We start from the raw sequence: 14,991 nt of genomic DNA, 5'->3' as shown, positions 1-14,991 counted from the left end.
TCTATCATAATAGTTCTTCCTCAATTGTGCCTGTTCGGTCAGTGTGTGTGACACTTTTCTTACCTTTTCTTCTGAGAACTACTCTTCTCTTTGTAGATACAGAAGCAGATTTATCCATTCATTCTCCCTTTTGTCCTACATATGAGTTCCGCTGGAGTAAATTGTGTGTTATACAGTGGCAAATTGTTCATTACCTCTTCAGGAAACTCTATAAATATTCTATTGATTTTGTTTGATTACTGTGTGCATGAGTTCTAATGAAATGGCTAAATTCTCGAAAGATACATTCACTGTGATTTCCCTTGGGTTGAAAGTGTAATATTAGTATCTGTTTAATGCAATATTCATGTAGAATGTGAAATTTGATGTGTTACTTAACAACAGGGCAGCAGGCTTGCCAGCTATAGTGTGTAACTGTTTACTACTCTCTTAATTATCATACCTACTGCAGTAAACTTTGTAGCATACAGATTAATGTACTCAATTTCCATTACCTGATTAGTGACAATAGCTCTCTTAGCCCATGGGGTGGAATGCACGTTACGATAATAGATTTCGTGGGGACGAACTTCCATGTGGTACTGGTATTTGTTGATAATGCTAGGCTTGTTTCCACATACATGTACGTACTTAAAAGCAGTTCTTTTAATTGCTCTGATAACAATGCATCAATAGTAGTAAACTCTATGATCTTATCTCTAACTTGATTTTCAACATTTTCAAACTGACAGGTGACAGTGCGATGGCGTACTACTTACGTATGTTGTCTTTGTCTTAAGTGACTTTACCCTCTGTCATTAATTACCTTGCTCTGTTGTTGTTTTTGATTGATAAGCTTCAGTCCTTTGTCTGTCGACATTTAAAAACCATTTATCTGAAGAGCAGTCTATTACTGCCTCCTGTCATAGGAAATCATTGCCAAAAATGCATTCTACTACCAGTCCACTTGTAACAAGGTATGGGCGTTATATCACTTCATTTCCTATTTTAACTTCCACCTGTGTTTGCATCGTGACATTGTGTGATTTAACACAGATAACTCCTATGGTTTTTACTGGATATACGGGTGCTTTTGTGACCTCACAAATTGTATTGAAGAAATTGGATGGCAAAGTGCTCACCATGGCATCCATGTCTGTTACAGTTGTAGTCTGTATCTTTCGTACTACTGCAAACACAGTAACTTGAACAGTCTCTTTACTCTGAATATGGCGTTTAAAATTGTCTGTAGTTAGTTCCTCTTTAATGCCCATGTCATCGTTGTAAAGTAACGAGTTTACTGTGTTCCTTATATTGCCTCCGGTCCATCTTGGCTTGCTATTATACTTAATTTTTTTATTTTTATTATAGCGAACTGGGGCTCTTTCACCACCTGAACAATATTTAAGGCAGGTTCCTTTATTTGCCATTTTATATTAAGTGTACAATTTAGTACTCAAATTCTACGAAAGTGTCTTGTTTGTTATCTTGTTAATGTATGTGCCATAATCGTAGCATTGTCTTGGTCCAGTATGGTGAAAACGATTTGGTATTTGTTACCATCTCTGCTCAAATTAAGAGACTTTATGGACCACATTCCTCATGCTGAGTATAGCATAGAAGTGGCATCATTGGGTGTGTCACAGGATTGACGTTACTGTCTTTTGACATTCCATGACTGTAAAATTTCAAGTGCAGCAGAAAGAACTGCGCTGCACTGCTACCATTGTTGTTGTTCTTGTTATTCATATCCTTTGTATTACTTGTGAACACCTGAATTTGTTTATCTTCCAACAGACACTCACATAAGAAAATCGACCATAAATGTGGCACTGCCCCCACCCCAGATGACATGTACTTAGGTGACAAACCTACTTGATTTGTTTTGTTACTAAAAAATCTCATTATGTAGTACGGAATAAATACTTTTTCTACCTGTGGTAACAACAAATGGCACCATGTCTAGTATTGTTTGTTTTATTTTGTATTGCTTCTGTGGTACATTACTGGTTCGTATTGTAACATTATAAATGTCCTTTTGATTCTGCTAAATTTTCACCTAATGTATTCTCAGATGAGTTCACTTCAGGCTCCATCACTTTTTCTGAAGCACCATTCTGAAATGAAAGTTCAGTAACTGAAGATTACAATACATGTGTCAGTTTTGAATCTAATTTTCCATCACTGTTAAATGACATTTCAAAGGATACCATTTCCATTTTAGAAGATGTAGCCTGTGGCTTAGTCAGCACTTATGTCGGATGACATTTCACAATACGTAGGAGACACTTCTTTACTTTGGGTTGCTAAGTTTGTTATCTGACATGAAATTTCATTATGCATACTTGACATTATAGATCATAATTTTGTTGACATTTCCTTCGTAATACCATTGAAATGCTCATCCTTTCAGTATTTTGAGGTGATAGGTAGGCAGTGACTGGGTTAACTTTCTTGTTGTGTGTTTTTATTGTCATCATAATTAACATCACTACTCCACTACAGATAAGATGATGGAAATGATGCATGTGAGATCACGTAATCGAAGTTAATATCAGCACAAAAATGATTAATATTATTTAGCAAGATTGTTCTGACTACACGACATTACCAAGATGAAACTGCAAACAATCGCCGCACCATGGTGTGTGCTTGCAACACAAAGTTGACCATCTTGTAAGATTTAGATTCTCATTATTGTTAAAATTAATTATTAAAATTCCAAATTTTAATTTACTAAACAAAATCTCACATTGATTGAATAGATATGATAATGCAAATTCACTCTACAAGCAAGCCAGTGTAATAGCCAATGTGGCTCTCAGCTTTTCTTCTGTAATGTAGCATAGACAGCAGATGTCCAATATTTTTTTTAAAAATTTCTGGTTATTTCAGTTAGACATTTTATGTTTCTTTTTACAGTAGGTCATTTTCTTTTTGCTCTAGAATCTCTTTTGGTACATCTGATCTTTAGCTTTCAGTGCACAGCAGATTATTTTTTTAGAGCATGAAATAAAAGCCAAAAAACTTATAACATTGTAATAAAGTTTACATATCATGTGCATAAAAACTATGTAATGTCAACTCACAGAGTCACTAACGCAATGCATTCCATCAAAAGAATGTCACTGTAAGAAAGTGATTCAACTACAAGGTGTATACGACCCGGGACAACCGGGAGATCCAGGAAAAACCCCGGAATTTTTTCATCCGGGAGAAAACCGGGAAAAACCCAGGAATTGTTTAGAATTCCAAGAATTTTTCATTGTTTTAGTTTTCAGTTAATTTTTTGTGATTTTGACTGGTAAGAACCAATACTCTAACAAAGGATATTATTGTATCCCGCTACTGCAGATTAATACTGCAGCAACAAAGCATGAACCGGAGGGGAAAAAACGAAAATAAATTAAGTTGCAAAAGAAATGTGCCATATACAACAACAAAACAGTGCTCATACAAGCGTCTGCCAACAGTAAAGTGTGTCAAAGGCTTTAGGAACACTATGCAATGCTTTATAACAACAAATTGCCTCCGATGAGCGTGACGTGACAACTGTTTAAATTAGATTCGTTTGAGCAGTTGCAGGCGGGCTCACGCGCATGCGCAGTTGAGTCGCGTGTGAGTAGTACCTCTCCCGCTTCTGGTTACGGATGTGTGGCTGGGCACCACTACTTAATATTGCCCCTGTTCAGAAATATCTTAGATCCTGGGCTGATGCACAGAGCAGTCCGAGTTGTGGTGGGGAGGTGGGTCGTCTCCACATGACCTGTGTTTACGTTCAGTGATTTTGTTGTTTCCTCTTCGTTTATTGCTATCACGTTAAATGATAACAAAACGGATTTTTGTGGCCGGGAGCTATCAAATGAATTAAAATACATTCGCATAATTACAGCAGGCTAAAGTATGTTAATAGTTTCAGATTTTATTTCCACCTTTGACAGTCAAGCATTAATCGCCTTAAAGAACAATGAAGTTATTTTTGCCAGTTTGCTAAAGAGGTTTGGCTTTTATTAATCCTTTCTACTGAGACAGTCAATTTATTTGAAACGAAGTGTTTAATTTCACACTATTGGCTAGTTTTAACTGTTTGCTGCATTTTAGTGCACGTATGGCATTATGCTATAATTAAGAACCAAACATTAGTACTAGTACTTCAAGAAAATTTACATACGGATGTGCATTTTAAGCCGAATTATGCATTTTAGTATGTTTTGCGAAATCTCTACACTCTTGATGTCTTGTTTCTTTTATGACATAATGTAAGATCTTTTAATGTTTTACACATACAAACATATGGGCTTCCTGCGTCATCGTAGCTGCGCAAGCGCGGTGACGCCACTTATCTGACGCTTTCTTGCAACTGCTGAAACGAACCTATTTCTAACAGGTCGCGGGAAAATATTTCGAATGGTGGTTTGAAAAGCGTTACATTCAAAGCAGATTTCCTTTTACGCAAGATGAACTATATGCGAGAATGTACAATGAATTTCTTAAATCACAAAGCGTTTGACTCTCATTTAAAAATCAACTCTTTGAGGACGACCATTTAGAAGAATTTCGAGCCCAGAAGATGAGACATTTGCATCGTTATTAAAAATTTTACTGGCACATTTGTGTGATGTATCTTAAAGTGTAACACGCGCAAGAAAGATCAACATTATATGTGGAAGCTTAACTTCTCTTCCAACTTATTGATTTTAGAGACCAATATTATATGTGAATCCTATGTATATTAATTTAAGCCATTAACTTTTCTTATTTGTGCATTCGCACTAGTTAAGAGTGATTAGCTGACTACATCACGTGTCCTATTGCTATCATCAGCCGGCGAGATCACGTGAATGTGCTATGACGCTTGTTGCAAAAGTGCATTGCAATCTCGATTTCAATGCTTCGGAAAGTGACATGTGTTGTTTGCTGGGATTCAGATTTATACCTTCGTAATACGAAAATATGCAGCTTACATGTTGCTGCATATCAAAGGTCTTTCAAAAGGTTCCCCCCCCCCCCACTGAGTTTCATTTTCTAAAGTGCCGGGAAATTCTACGTCGGTATATAAAACCATAAACATTCAAAGGATTGATGACTTACAGTGCCGAGGAAGAGTATACTGTCACTTAACACGGAAAAAGTGTATTTTCACCTGGGAGAAAATGTATTTTTAACTGGGAAATCTGGGAAAAATTCAGGAATTTTTTTTCCTTGTCCATGTATACACCCTGAACTATAATCCTACAAAAGCTAATTGTTTGGAAGTGGGGTACATCACAGTGACCACAGCAGGAGCTCATTGAAGACTGAATAATTAGAATTTCTATGTTAAATAGTATTATAACTCCTACTTGGCCAAGGACTGATCCATTACCTGTAATTTCTAATTACTTTTAGTGTCGGGTGCAGTCTCATTATTGGGGAGTGGAATAACTTGTTCACAGCTGACTGTAATAATAAGATACAATGCAGCAAATGATTTGTATTGCACAGAAACAATAATCAGCTTCATAATAAGATATTTAGACTTTAAAGTTAGACTTGCAAAAACACACATGATGGCATGCAATCAACACATCACCAAACCAGTCACTTCTCAACATAATTAAATAGCTGGAATATAAAAAAATTCCTTGTCCATGATTAATAAAGGATATTAATAACTTCAGTAGTAAAGAAAAACATGTTTGAACATAAATAATCTTAATATTATACCAAATTACAAAGAGCAAGGAAAATGGCTTCCTTACGTGAAGACAGACGAAACACAAAAAGGTAACAATGAGACTTCACTCCTTAAGTTGTTTGTAAACATCTGAAACATGAAATTACTGATGTGATGCTAACAATACATATTACAATCTGATCTCTGGCATAGTGAGACATATTAATTTATTACAATGTGCCAGTATTACTAATCATGGGTTTCAGAGGAAGTCCTTCCTTGTGTGTCTTAGGAAGTCCTATAGTTGTGGTGCCGCTGCTGCTCTTGTCTTCAGGCCCTTAATGATGTTTCATAAAAAGCTTGACTTACTGGAATAGAAAAGCTTCAAGAAAAGGAAAACAGATGGATCCCTGGATCACAATGTATATAGAAAATCTATGCACACTGATCTCTATCTCTGCATCTCAAGCCATCATCATCAGCTGTCACAAAGAAATTTGGTGCTAAAGACTCTTGTCCATAGAGCTCAAACACTTTCAGATAAGGATCGCATCACCAAAAAAACATCTATGAATAATGTTCTGTAGGAATTGGTACTCACATCATCAAACTGAACAGGCATTGCATTCAAAATCAAGAACACCCATGAAAGAGGTGGAGATTATGAGATTAAAACTGAGAAAGGGACTACAATAATTGCTTAACAGCCTTATGATGGCTCACTATCTGGAAAGATCGGTAGACTTCTATGGAGACATGGCATCCAGTGTATTTTGCTCCCTTCAGCTAAGAGCAAAAGTATTCTTTGTAATGTTAAAAATGAACTAGGTCTCCAAAAGCCCAGTGTATACCAAATTTTGTGCACATGGTGCACATGTGGCATTTGTTAACATGGGGCAGACTATTAGAACAGTTAAGCAAAGGTACAAGGAACATCAGTGACCCAGCCAACTAAATCAACCAAGCGAATCAGCTGTCGCAAAGCACTACTACGCAGGTGTCTTGATGTGAACACACATTTTCGGGAACAGCGTAATTAAGGAGTCTGTCGAAATAAATATGTCAGAAAACCTAATAAAGAGAGATAGAAGTTTCAATTTAAATAACTTTTTGGGTTTGGCATTCAATTGCTTAACATCTCACCAGCCACCAAATCTTGCAGCACATGAAGAAGACCACTGTTTCAGTCATAGAAATATTGTGCTTGAAATGGAAACAACAACCCAGCAGAACATCTGGAAGCACTCCATTAAAGAAGTTTTCTTATCGGTATGATAAAGCATAATACTTTACATATGCTAATGTAAAGGAGTAACTTTTTCTCAAATTTTGCACGAATTTGATGAAGACATAGGTCAGTATTGCTGAAGGATAAGAGGATATCAAATGAGGAATAAGATCAGTCATCACTTACACTACAAGAAGAGTTGACATACATTCTGTATAAAATTCAGTAAAAAATAGCAAAATATTAAGAGTTGGCTGGAAAGACTTCTGCCTGTAGTTTGTGAGCCAATGGATTATTTTTCTAATTGTGTATCTCATATCATGTCAGTACCTGCAGGTGAACAGTTTTAGATCGCTCACAAGAAGGTAACTAAATGTAAACATAACACTAGTAAATAGTAGAAATTCTAAATTTGCTTGCCCCTGACATGTTACGCTCCTTTATAACAAAAAGCACAAAAAATTAAAAATATCCACATGATTTCATCAAATTTGTGATTTCTTGATCAAAAAAAGGAAGAGAGTGGATGGAGAGGGTTAGAACTGATGAATTTTTAAAATGATCAAATGAAAAGTTGCCTATTGCTCTGATGCTACAGACAAATTAGATTAGGACAAGAAGGAATCTTATGATCTGTATCATTTTCTGTGCTACTGACTGCTAACTTTTTATGAATTTCCACAGTTGAATATATCTAGGAATCAACAAGAACATTCCGATTGTAAATGTATTGACTTCATTTTCTTTTTTACTGAGTAAGTGGAGTTATGGATTATTACAGCAGTTATGTCATTGTTGAGGTTCTTTTTTTAATTTCTTCTAGTTTGTTGAAACTAACCTAGACCTTGTTCCCAGGGACCAAAAATTTTGTTTCATGTGCACCATTTAAACATCTTGCCAATTTTTTTCACACACCGCATACAGTTAGCAAAGTTTAATAACTTAAAGTGATAGAATTAGTGTCTTTTCCAAAGAGCTCAAGTGCAAAGATAATTTTCCCATATTTAACTTGTGTACTTCAAGTGTATAAACAGTTTGCTACAAAGAGTGTGTAAGTGTAATGATGAGACATTTTCAAGCCATCTGAATTCATGTCGTCATTTTCATTTCATACTAGGTCCTGAAAGAAAATCAAGAATACCTGATGAGGAAGCAAATACAATAACAGCTTACCATGAAGGTGGTCATGCAATTGTGGCTTATTACACTAAAGATTCACATCCACTACATAAAGTAACTATTATACCTCGTGGTCCATCCCTTGGCCATGTAAGTTGAATAAAGTTAACAATTCAAGAAATAATATATTAATACTTTTATTATAACATGATAGTCAACTTTAACACTATTATTGTTTAAGAATTTTTCCATAAAGGTTCAAGAAAGTTAAAAAAAAGAAAAAGAAAGGGGGACAAGACCACTTGCCCTTTGTTTGTTATAACACACAAACAACATTGTAATATATATCAGCGTGTTAAGTTTTTACTTAGACAATTTATGTAAACGAGCATTCATTTCCGTCCGTGTGTGGCGTCACTCAGATACTATTTTATATGTATTAAATATTTTGTTTAGACAGCATATATACCAGAAAAAGAGCGTTACCATGTTACGAAGTCGCAGCTCATGGCTATGTTGGATACAATGATGGGTGGTCGGGCAGCTGAAGAACTCATCTTCGGTCCTGATAAAATAACTTCTGGAGCCTCAAGTGATTTAAAGGTATTGATAATTTTATTTAATATGTAGCTCCAAAATAACAAATAACAGCAAACCATTAACTGTTAGATAAACTTTTTTTTCTGTTTGGCTATTGAAGATTGTGGTTAGTTATTGTTGCAGAAATGCGGCACAGTTATAAAATAATGTGGCTGTGAGGGAAGTAAGGTACATTACATATCAGCAATTTGAAGACGTGTGTGTGTGTGTGTGTGTGTGTGTGTGTGTGTGTGTGTCTGTCACAGACATGACAAACATGTTGATTGGATGGAAGTTGTGATGTTGTAGTGTCAGACATGCAAACATATTGATTGAGTGGAAGTTGTGATGATGTAATGTAGACCATAGGTTATTTTATGGCTCACTAATGTTAAACAGTTATGAGATAGGTTCAGATATTGATGCTCGAGTCATTTCAGATATATTTTCGAACTGATTTTTTCCTTTTGTTTATTAATTTTGGCATATTTTTTTGTGTTTCTGATTGTCATTCATAAGACATTTGCAGATCATCTGACTTTTTTTCAAACAACAGGAATTCAGCCAGGTAATATTTACAGCAACCGCCAATATTTTGGTTGGAGTACACCCCGCCATTTTCAAGGCAATTGAAAATTGTATACGCCATGAGAAACTCGGGCCTCAGTTCATCTGACGTTTACCAGTTACCTATACGTCCCATTCTTATATTAGATGGAAACAGGAATAATTATATTATTATGAAGAGGACATATTGCTACTTACCATATAGAGAAGATGCTGAGTTGCAGACAGGCTCTACAAATAGACTGCCAAACACATGAGCTTTTTGCCAAAATGCTTTCTTCTAAAGTACATAAGACATGCACATCCACACAAGCACAACTTGTACACCTATGGCCACTGTCTCTATCCACTGGGGCCAGAGACATGAGTTGTTCTTGTGTGTTTACTTTAGAAGAAGGCCTTTTGGCCAAAAGCTTGCATATTTGGCAGTCTTTTTGTTGTGCCTATCTGTGACTCTGCATCTCCTCTATATGATGAGTAGCTGTATATCCTTTTCGTATTACTGTAATTATTCCATCCTCTGTTTTCCACTGTTTGATTTTGACTAACAGAAAAAGGAATGGAAATGTACCTCGAATGTAACAACAAACTTAGTTTCTACCAACAGAAAAAGGAATTAAATTTGTCTCTAGAGTAAAAACAAATTTAGTTTATTTACAGGTTCTGAAATTGTGAATACAATTTAGAAATTATAAACCCTAGAAATTCTAATTAACATCCATGCAACCGTGAGGCTACTTTATGTAAATCACACACACATGACAAAATCTTTAGTACATCACCAAAGTAGTATTTATTGGAACCAAGTGTGACTCAGGGTTGGAGCAAAGCTACATCCTGTTTGTTTATGAAGCACAGGACAATTTTAGACTTGATAAGAGTGCAACAAACTGTTCACATATAATTATGGTTTTAAAATCCATTTTTGAAATTTTTAAATGAGCTTCAAGATATCAACATAACATATACTAATGCGGTCAGGCAGGGAGACACTATTGGTTGTTCACTCATTAGTCCTGATCATTTTGTCAAAATGAATTTAATGTGTTTTGTCTTCAATTCTGTGCAATTCTGAGGGCTGTGGGTGAGATGAGCCTTAGGCAGAGGTTAAAATCCGTCATCTGCGGAGATTCCCTCAGCAATCTGCAGCACATCCAGCACCTGTACATAGTAGAGAAAACAATATAGAACATCCTTCTTCAGTTTTGAAGATGGGGAAATAGAGGTGTCTCTCTGCTATGTTCTTGACATGGTGAATTCATGAGAACGAGGTAGCCAGTACTGCATCCGAGAAGGCTTGTACCATGACGAGTGTGGTCCAGTGTGCTGCATGCTATAATGTCATTGTTGAGTAACTCTGTAACGTGTTTGGGGGAGGAAGAGTGAGTGGGAATGATAGACAACACATGATCGATAAAAGTAACTGTAAGACAATGCAACACTACCTTCTGGCTGTTAGGCATGGTGAAGTCCACTTAACGTATGTATCTTTAAATAAATCACAGTCCCCTGATGCTTAGTATCATCCTCACGTATAAACTCCTACCAGTGTATGATGATTATGATGTGCAGATTATAGTTCGTCGTTAATTTAACTGGGTGTATTTTACATCATGGAAAAAAGGTGGAGACCAATTGATTAGCAGACATGCCTACAATTTTAAGTAGGAATGATATTAATGTGGTACATGTTTCAAAATTTTGTGCATTGTCTGATATTCTACCTGTGTGTGTGTGTGTGTGTGTGTGTGTGTGTGTGTGTGTGAAAGAGAGAGAGATCAGCCACAATTACCAGACTGTTTTGTGCTTTTTCTACTCCTGTATTTTAATAATACATTTGAACAATCACATTATTTTAACAGTTTTAAGTATTAAATCATGGAGAGGGACTGTGTGTGCGAATCTGAGGAAGGAAATGTGACTTTATGTACTTGGCTTTTGGTATGCCTACATTTTATATACTTGTGTTTTAACCACTTTCATCTCATAAAGGATTTGTAGGGCCACTGATAAATGTCATGTTCAACAAGCTAAACAAACCAGAATTACACATTGTGCCTGTTGCTTCAACTTAATACAGATACAGTGCTCATCTTTGGTTAGTACCTTCTAGTCGACCTTGAAGTAATAGTAAAAAATATTTTGTGATAACATAATTTTTGCATTATTTTCATCCATTATGGAATACACAAAAGATGCCCTAAAGCCAGAAAAAAATTCCTATACCAGGCATGGAAATCACAATTGGGCTTGCCTCTATGTACTGTGTATAGGCCAGCTACTAATCAACCACCCATTGGTTACAGGAATTTTGTATTCAGTTTTTTCTGTTTGTCTTAAAAGCTTCAGTTATTTGTATCGACAATGTGGGTGACCACTTTAAGAATTTTTCTATACAGTTTTCCCAGTATGTTTAATTAATTCAGAAAATGTTCCATGAGCTAATTGGTCTCTGACTCAGTGTTGTTGTCATAAGACTAGTAATCAGAACATCACACGAGTCACCATTGTTTTAATCAGTAACAACTAATGGTTTGAACTGCTGCTGTGTTGGCCAAATGTAGTGAATAATCACTCTGTGATTGGTCAACCTGATGTAGCTTTTCATCAAAAACTCACTTTTTAATCTAATATGGCGTGGTAAGAAGACTGTGAGAATTATCAGAACATCAGCAAAAAGAACTTCAGTCCTTAATTTGAATACTTGTTTACTTTGAAAAATGAGATTTGAAATTTTTTTTAAAAAATTGCCATGGTCTCTGCCATGACTAACCCTACAGCCAAAAGTTCATTGAAATAGTTTAGAGCATACTCAGAATAATAGCACTGAAAAGATGCAGACTCATTGCTTTGATGTTGATTACAAGACCTTTTGAATGAACTGCTGAAAATTAGTCAGTTCCTCAACCTAATTAGTTATTCTATAGTCAGATCTTGATTATTCTTATGTTGGCTTTTGAGGAAACTGCTTGTAAACTCTTGTATGGATATGGATGTGATGTTATCCTCGCAAGTTTCTCTCTCTCTCTCTCTCTCTCTCTCTCTTTCTCTCTCTCTTTTTTTCCAGGAGAGAGGGACCACATAACTCATATTAGCTGTCAAACTCCAGAGAACAGCATTAATTGAAATGTGATCAGTTACACAATAATTCTCAATAAATCCCTTTATTTCCCTCATTCTGTGCCCCAAACTTGGTTTTGTGCTTGGCACACTGAATCTGGTTTTCCTTAAATTATCTGTTAGAAGAAAACTCATATTTTATGTATGTTTTATTGTCACATATTCATTTGTTTTTTCTCTGCATTGTGTTTATATTTGATGACTGAATTTTTGATAATGGTTTCAGCTAAACAATGTAAACTGTGTGCTTTTGTTTGTTTACAGCAAGCAACTTCTATTGCAACGCACATGGTTAAAGAATGGGGAATGTCTGAAAAAGTTGGCCTCCGGACATATGATAACAGCAACAAATCATTAGTTGTTGTTAATGAGCTTAGCCCAGGCACAGCAGAATTGATCGACAGTGAAATTAAAAGGCTAATGATGGTAAGGATCGTGTTTGGTTTTGTGTGTAACACTTTCATATGTGAACAGGAGATAATGTGCGTGAACAGGGCTTGAATGTTCAAACTTAAGTATAGCTGTCACTGGAGCTCCGGAGAAGAGATTCTTGATCTCATTGATTGTTTGTGGCAGTGCCCTTCTGCTGCAGTGGGAGCTGTAGGAAATGTGGCAGCGTAACTAACATGGTGCGTATTAAAAGTGCGGCCGACTGGATAATGGCTGATACAGCACTTCGTTAAGAATTGAGGTGTGCAAGTCAGCCTTTGAGTGATTTTCATTTTACTACTAAATACATTAAAACTACTTGAGAAATCCATTAAAGTAGAAAAGCATCAGCATTCCTCTTCATGGCACCTAAAGACTCCATCATGCATTTGTGCATGGGATAACAGGTGCAGCTTACAAATTTCCCATTTAACTTCCCTCTTATGTGTCTTAAAATCCCAATCTCAAACCAAGTGTACTCCCATTACCCCACTCTTTTGTTTCTTCTAAATTATTTAAAACTACATAATATTTAAAGCAAAGTATGAATTGTAGAATATTTTAATTAGTGAAATATAGTGTGTGTTTGTATTTGGTTTCAGCAGATTGCTAAAAAGCCTGTATATGGTGAGATTCGCTCTGCCAACAGTAAAGCCTCATTTACACCAGTTTAAATTAAAGTAAAAACAAGCAAAGTAGCTTTCAAAGACAATTTACTAGTTTTTATTGCTGTGTGCTAGCTGTGAACAAATGCTTCAAATGGATGGAAAGAGAGAACATCAAGAATGTGTACATGAATGTAGACTTTCCCAGCGGATACAGTTGATGAATGCTCTCAGATTACCACCTGGGTGACAGTATTAAAAAACCTCTACATTTGGACGAGTGACATACTGATCATCTTTTGTCGAAGTGTTAGATTTTGTAGATGATGTCCTTCTTACATATGTGGTTTATTTGTCAAGTTTTTGTAATATTTAATGTACTTGATGTTCATCACAGACAAGTCTATTTCATTACTAGAAATTGTTCAATATTATTAATATGTATGTATTTTTCAACAGGAATCTTATGAACGTGCTAAGAGCATTCTCAAAGCTCATCACAAAGAGCACAAATTGCTGGCTGAAGCTTTGCTAAAATATGAGACACTTGATGCTGAAGATATTAAAGCAATAATGAAGGGCAAAGATACTTCAGATAGGAGTCAGCCTGTATGACGGAGGAATTGTTTATAGGCAGTGTCAAACTTTTCAATAAATTTCCGTTCATAAAACAAAGAAACCACACTGTAAATTGAAATAAATAGTTTTCAGCTGTGAAGAGGATGTGATATCGGACCTTATTTTATGCAGTTTGTTTTTCCATGTACAGACCACAGCAACAGACTTTTGTTTAATGTAATTTCTACCATTAATTTATTGTACCCAATGTTCGTAATCCTGCAGTTGTGATTTACTTTGTTAAAGATAAGTCTTCCATACATACATCTTTGTTTTTCCTTATAATCCAGCCAACTGTCAGGAATTACAATTTCGTATAATTTAAGGAAAGAAATGGTGTATTTTTGGAACACATTGAATTTTGAACTGCAGTTTTTCTAAGAGGTTTAATGAAATATGCTCACTTTACAACCTGTGTATCACTTGTCATATTTGTGTGTTGTACCTGTAGTTTTAATTCAATCCTGCCTACATGTTTTATTGATGACACATTGATTGGGTTGGAAGTTACTTGTACTGCCATTATTTGCCTGCATCCTGTTTGATCTCATATGTGACACTTTGATGCACGTCTTGAACAAAATCAATTTGCAATATCTCATTGTGATTGCCACAGTTTGCATTTTATATAAAAAAATAGGAATATGCACTTTTATTTCAGTGTGATTTGTTAGTTGTGTACACCTGAAATAAATTGTGTATTTCATTTGAATTTGTTACTGTATTATTTTTTTCGGTTCATTGTTACTTGATTTTATAATTCACGTAATTAAATTCTCCTGTAACGATGTCGTCTATGGTACGACATCTTTTGTTTTGGAGATGATTGGGCCTACTAACATAAATAGGTGCAATATCTTGTCACATTTCCAATCACAGCATGACATCAACTACACTTCCATCGTATAAAAAACTGTATTCGTTTATAGTAAACAGATGATTCTCATTGGGGGGAAAAATTATGTAAATCTTACTTTTTTTTTTTTCAATTTGTGTGTGTGTGTGTGTGTGTGTGTGTGTGTGTGTGTGTTTTACTTTTACTTTTTACCCCTAATATATTAGTATTACAACCCGTTATGTAAGCCGCCATG

General features: G+C 35.6%; 1 protein-coding gene across 1 annotated transcript in view; it reads left to right on the top strand.

The window, feature by feature from the left end:
• The window catches only part of LOC126236308 (ATP-dependent zinc metalloprotease YME1L-like), a 95,628-nt gene extending 81,016 nt beyond the window's left edge, over window positions 1-14,612 (top strand). The window contains exons 11-14 of the mRNA XM_049945518.1: window positions 7,981-8,132; window positions 8,439-8,585; window positions 12,513-12,674; window positions 13,742-14,612. Coding sequence (XP_049801475.1) covers window positions 7,981-8,132; window positions 8,439-8,585; window positions 12,513-12,674; window positions 13,742-13,897 — 617 coding nt within the window. The 3' untranslated portion in view covers window positions 13,898-14,612. The remainder of the gene's footprint in view (window positions 1-7,980; window positions 8,133-8,438; window positions 8,586-12,512; window positions 12,675-13,741) is intronic.
• Window positions 14,613-14,991: the final 379 nt, after the last annotated feature.

The sequence above is a fragment of the Schistocerca nitens genome, chromosome 2 (assembly GCF_023898315.1).
Source record: "Schistocerca nitens isolate TAMUIC-IGC-003100 chromosome 2, iqSchNite1.1, whole genome shotgun sequence".
In the NCBI taxonomy this organism is placed as follows: domain Eukaryota; kingdom Metazoa; phylum Arthropoda; class Insecta; order Orthoptera; family Acrididae; genus Schistocerca; species Schistocerca nitens.
Note: the sequence above shows the minus strand (reverse complement) of the source record. Positions and strands in the feature narration are given on the sequence as shown.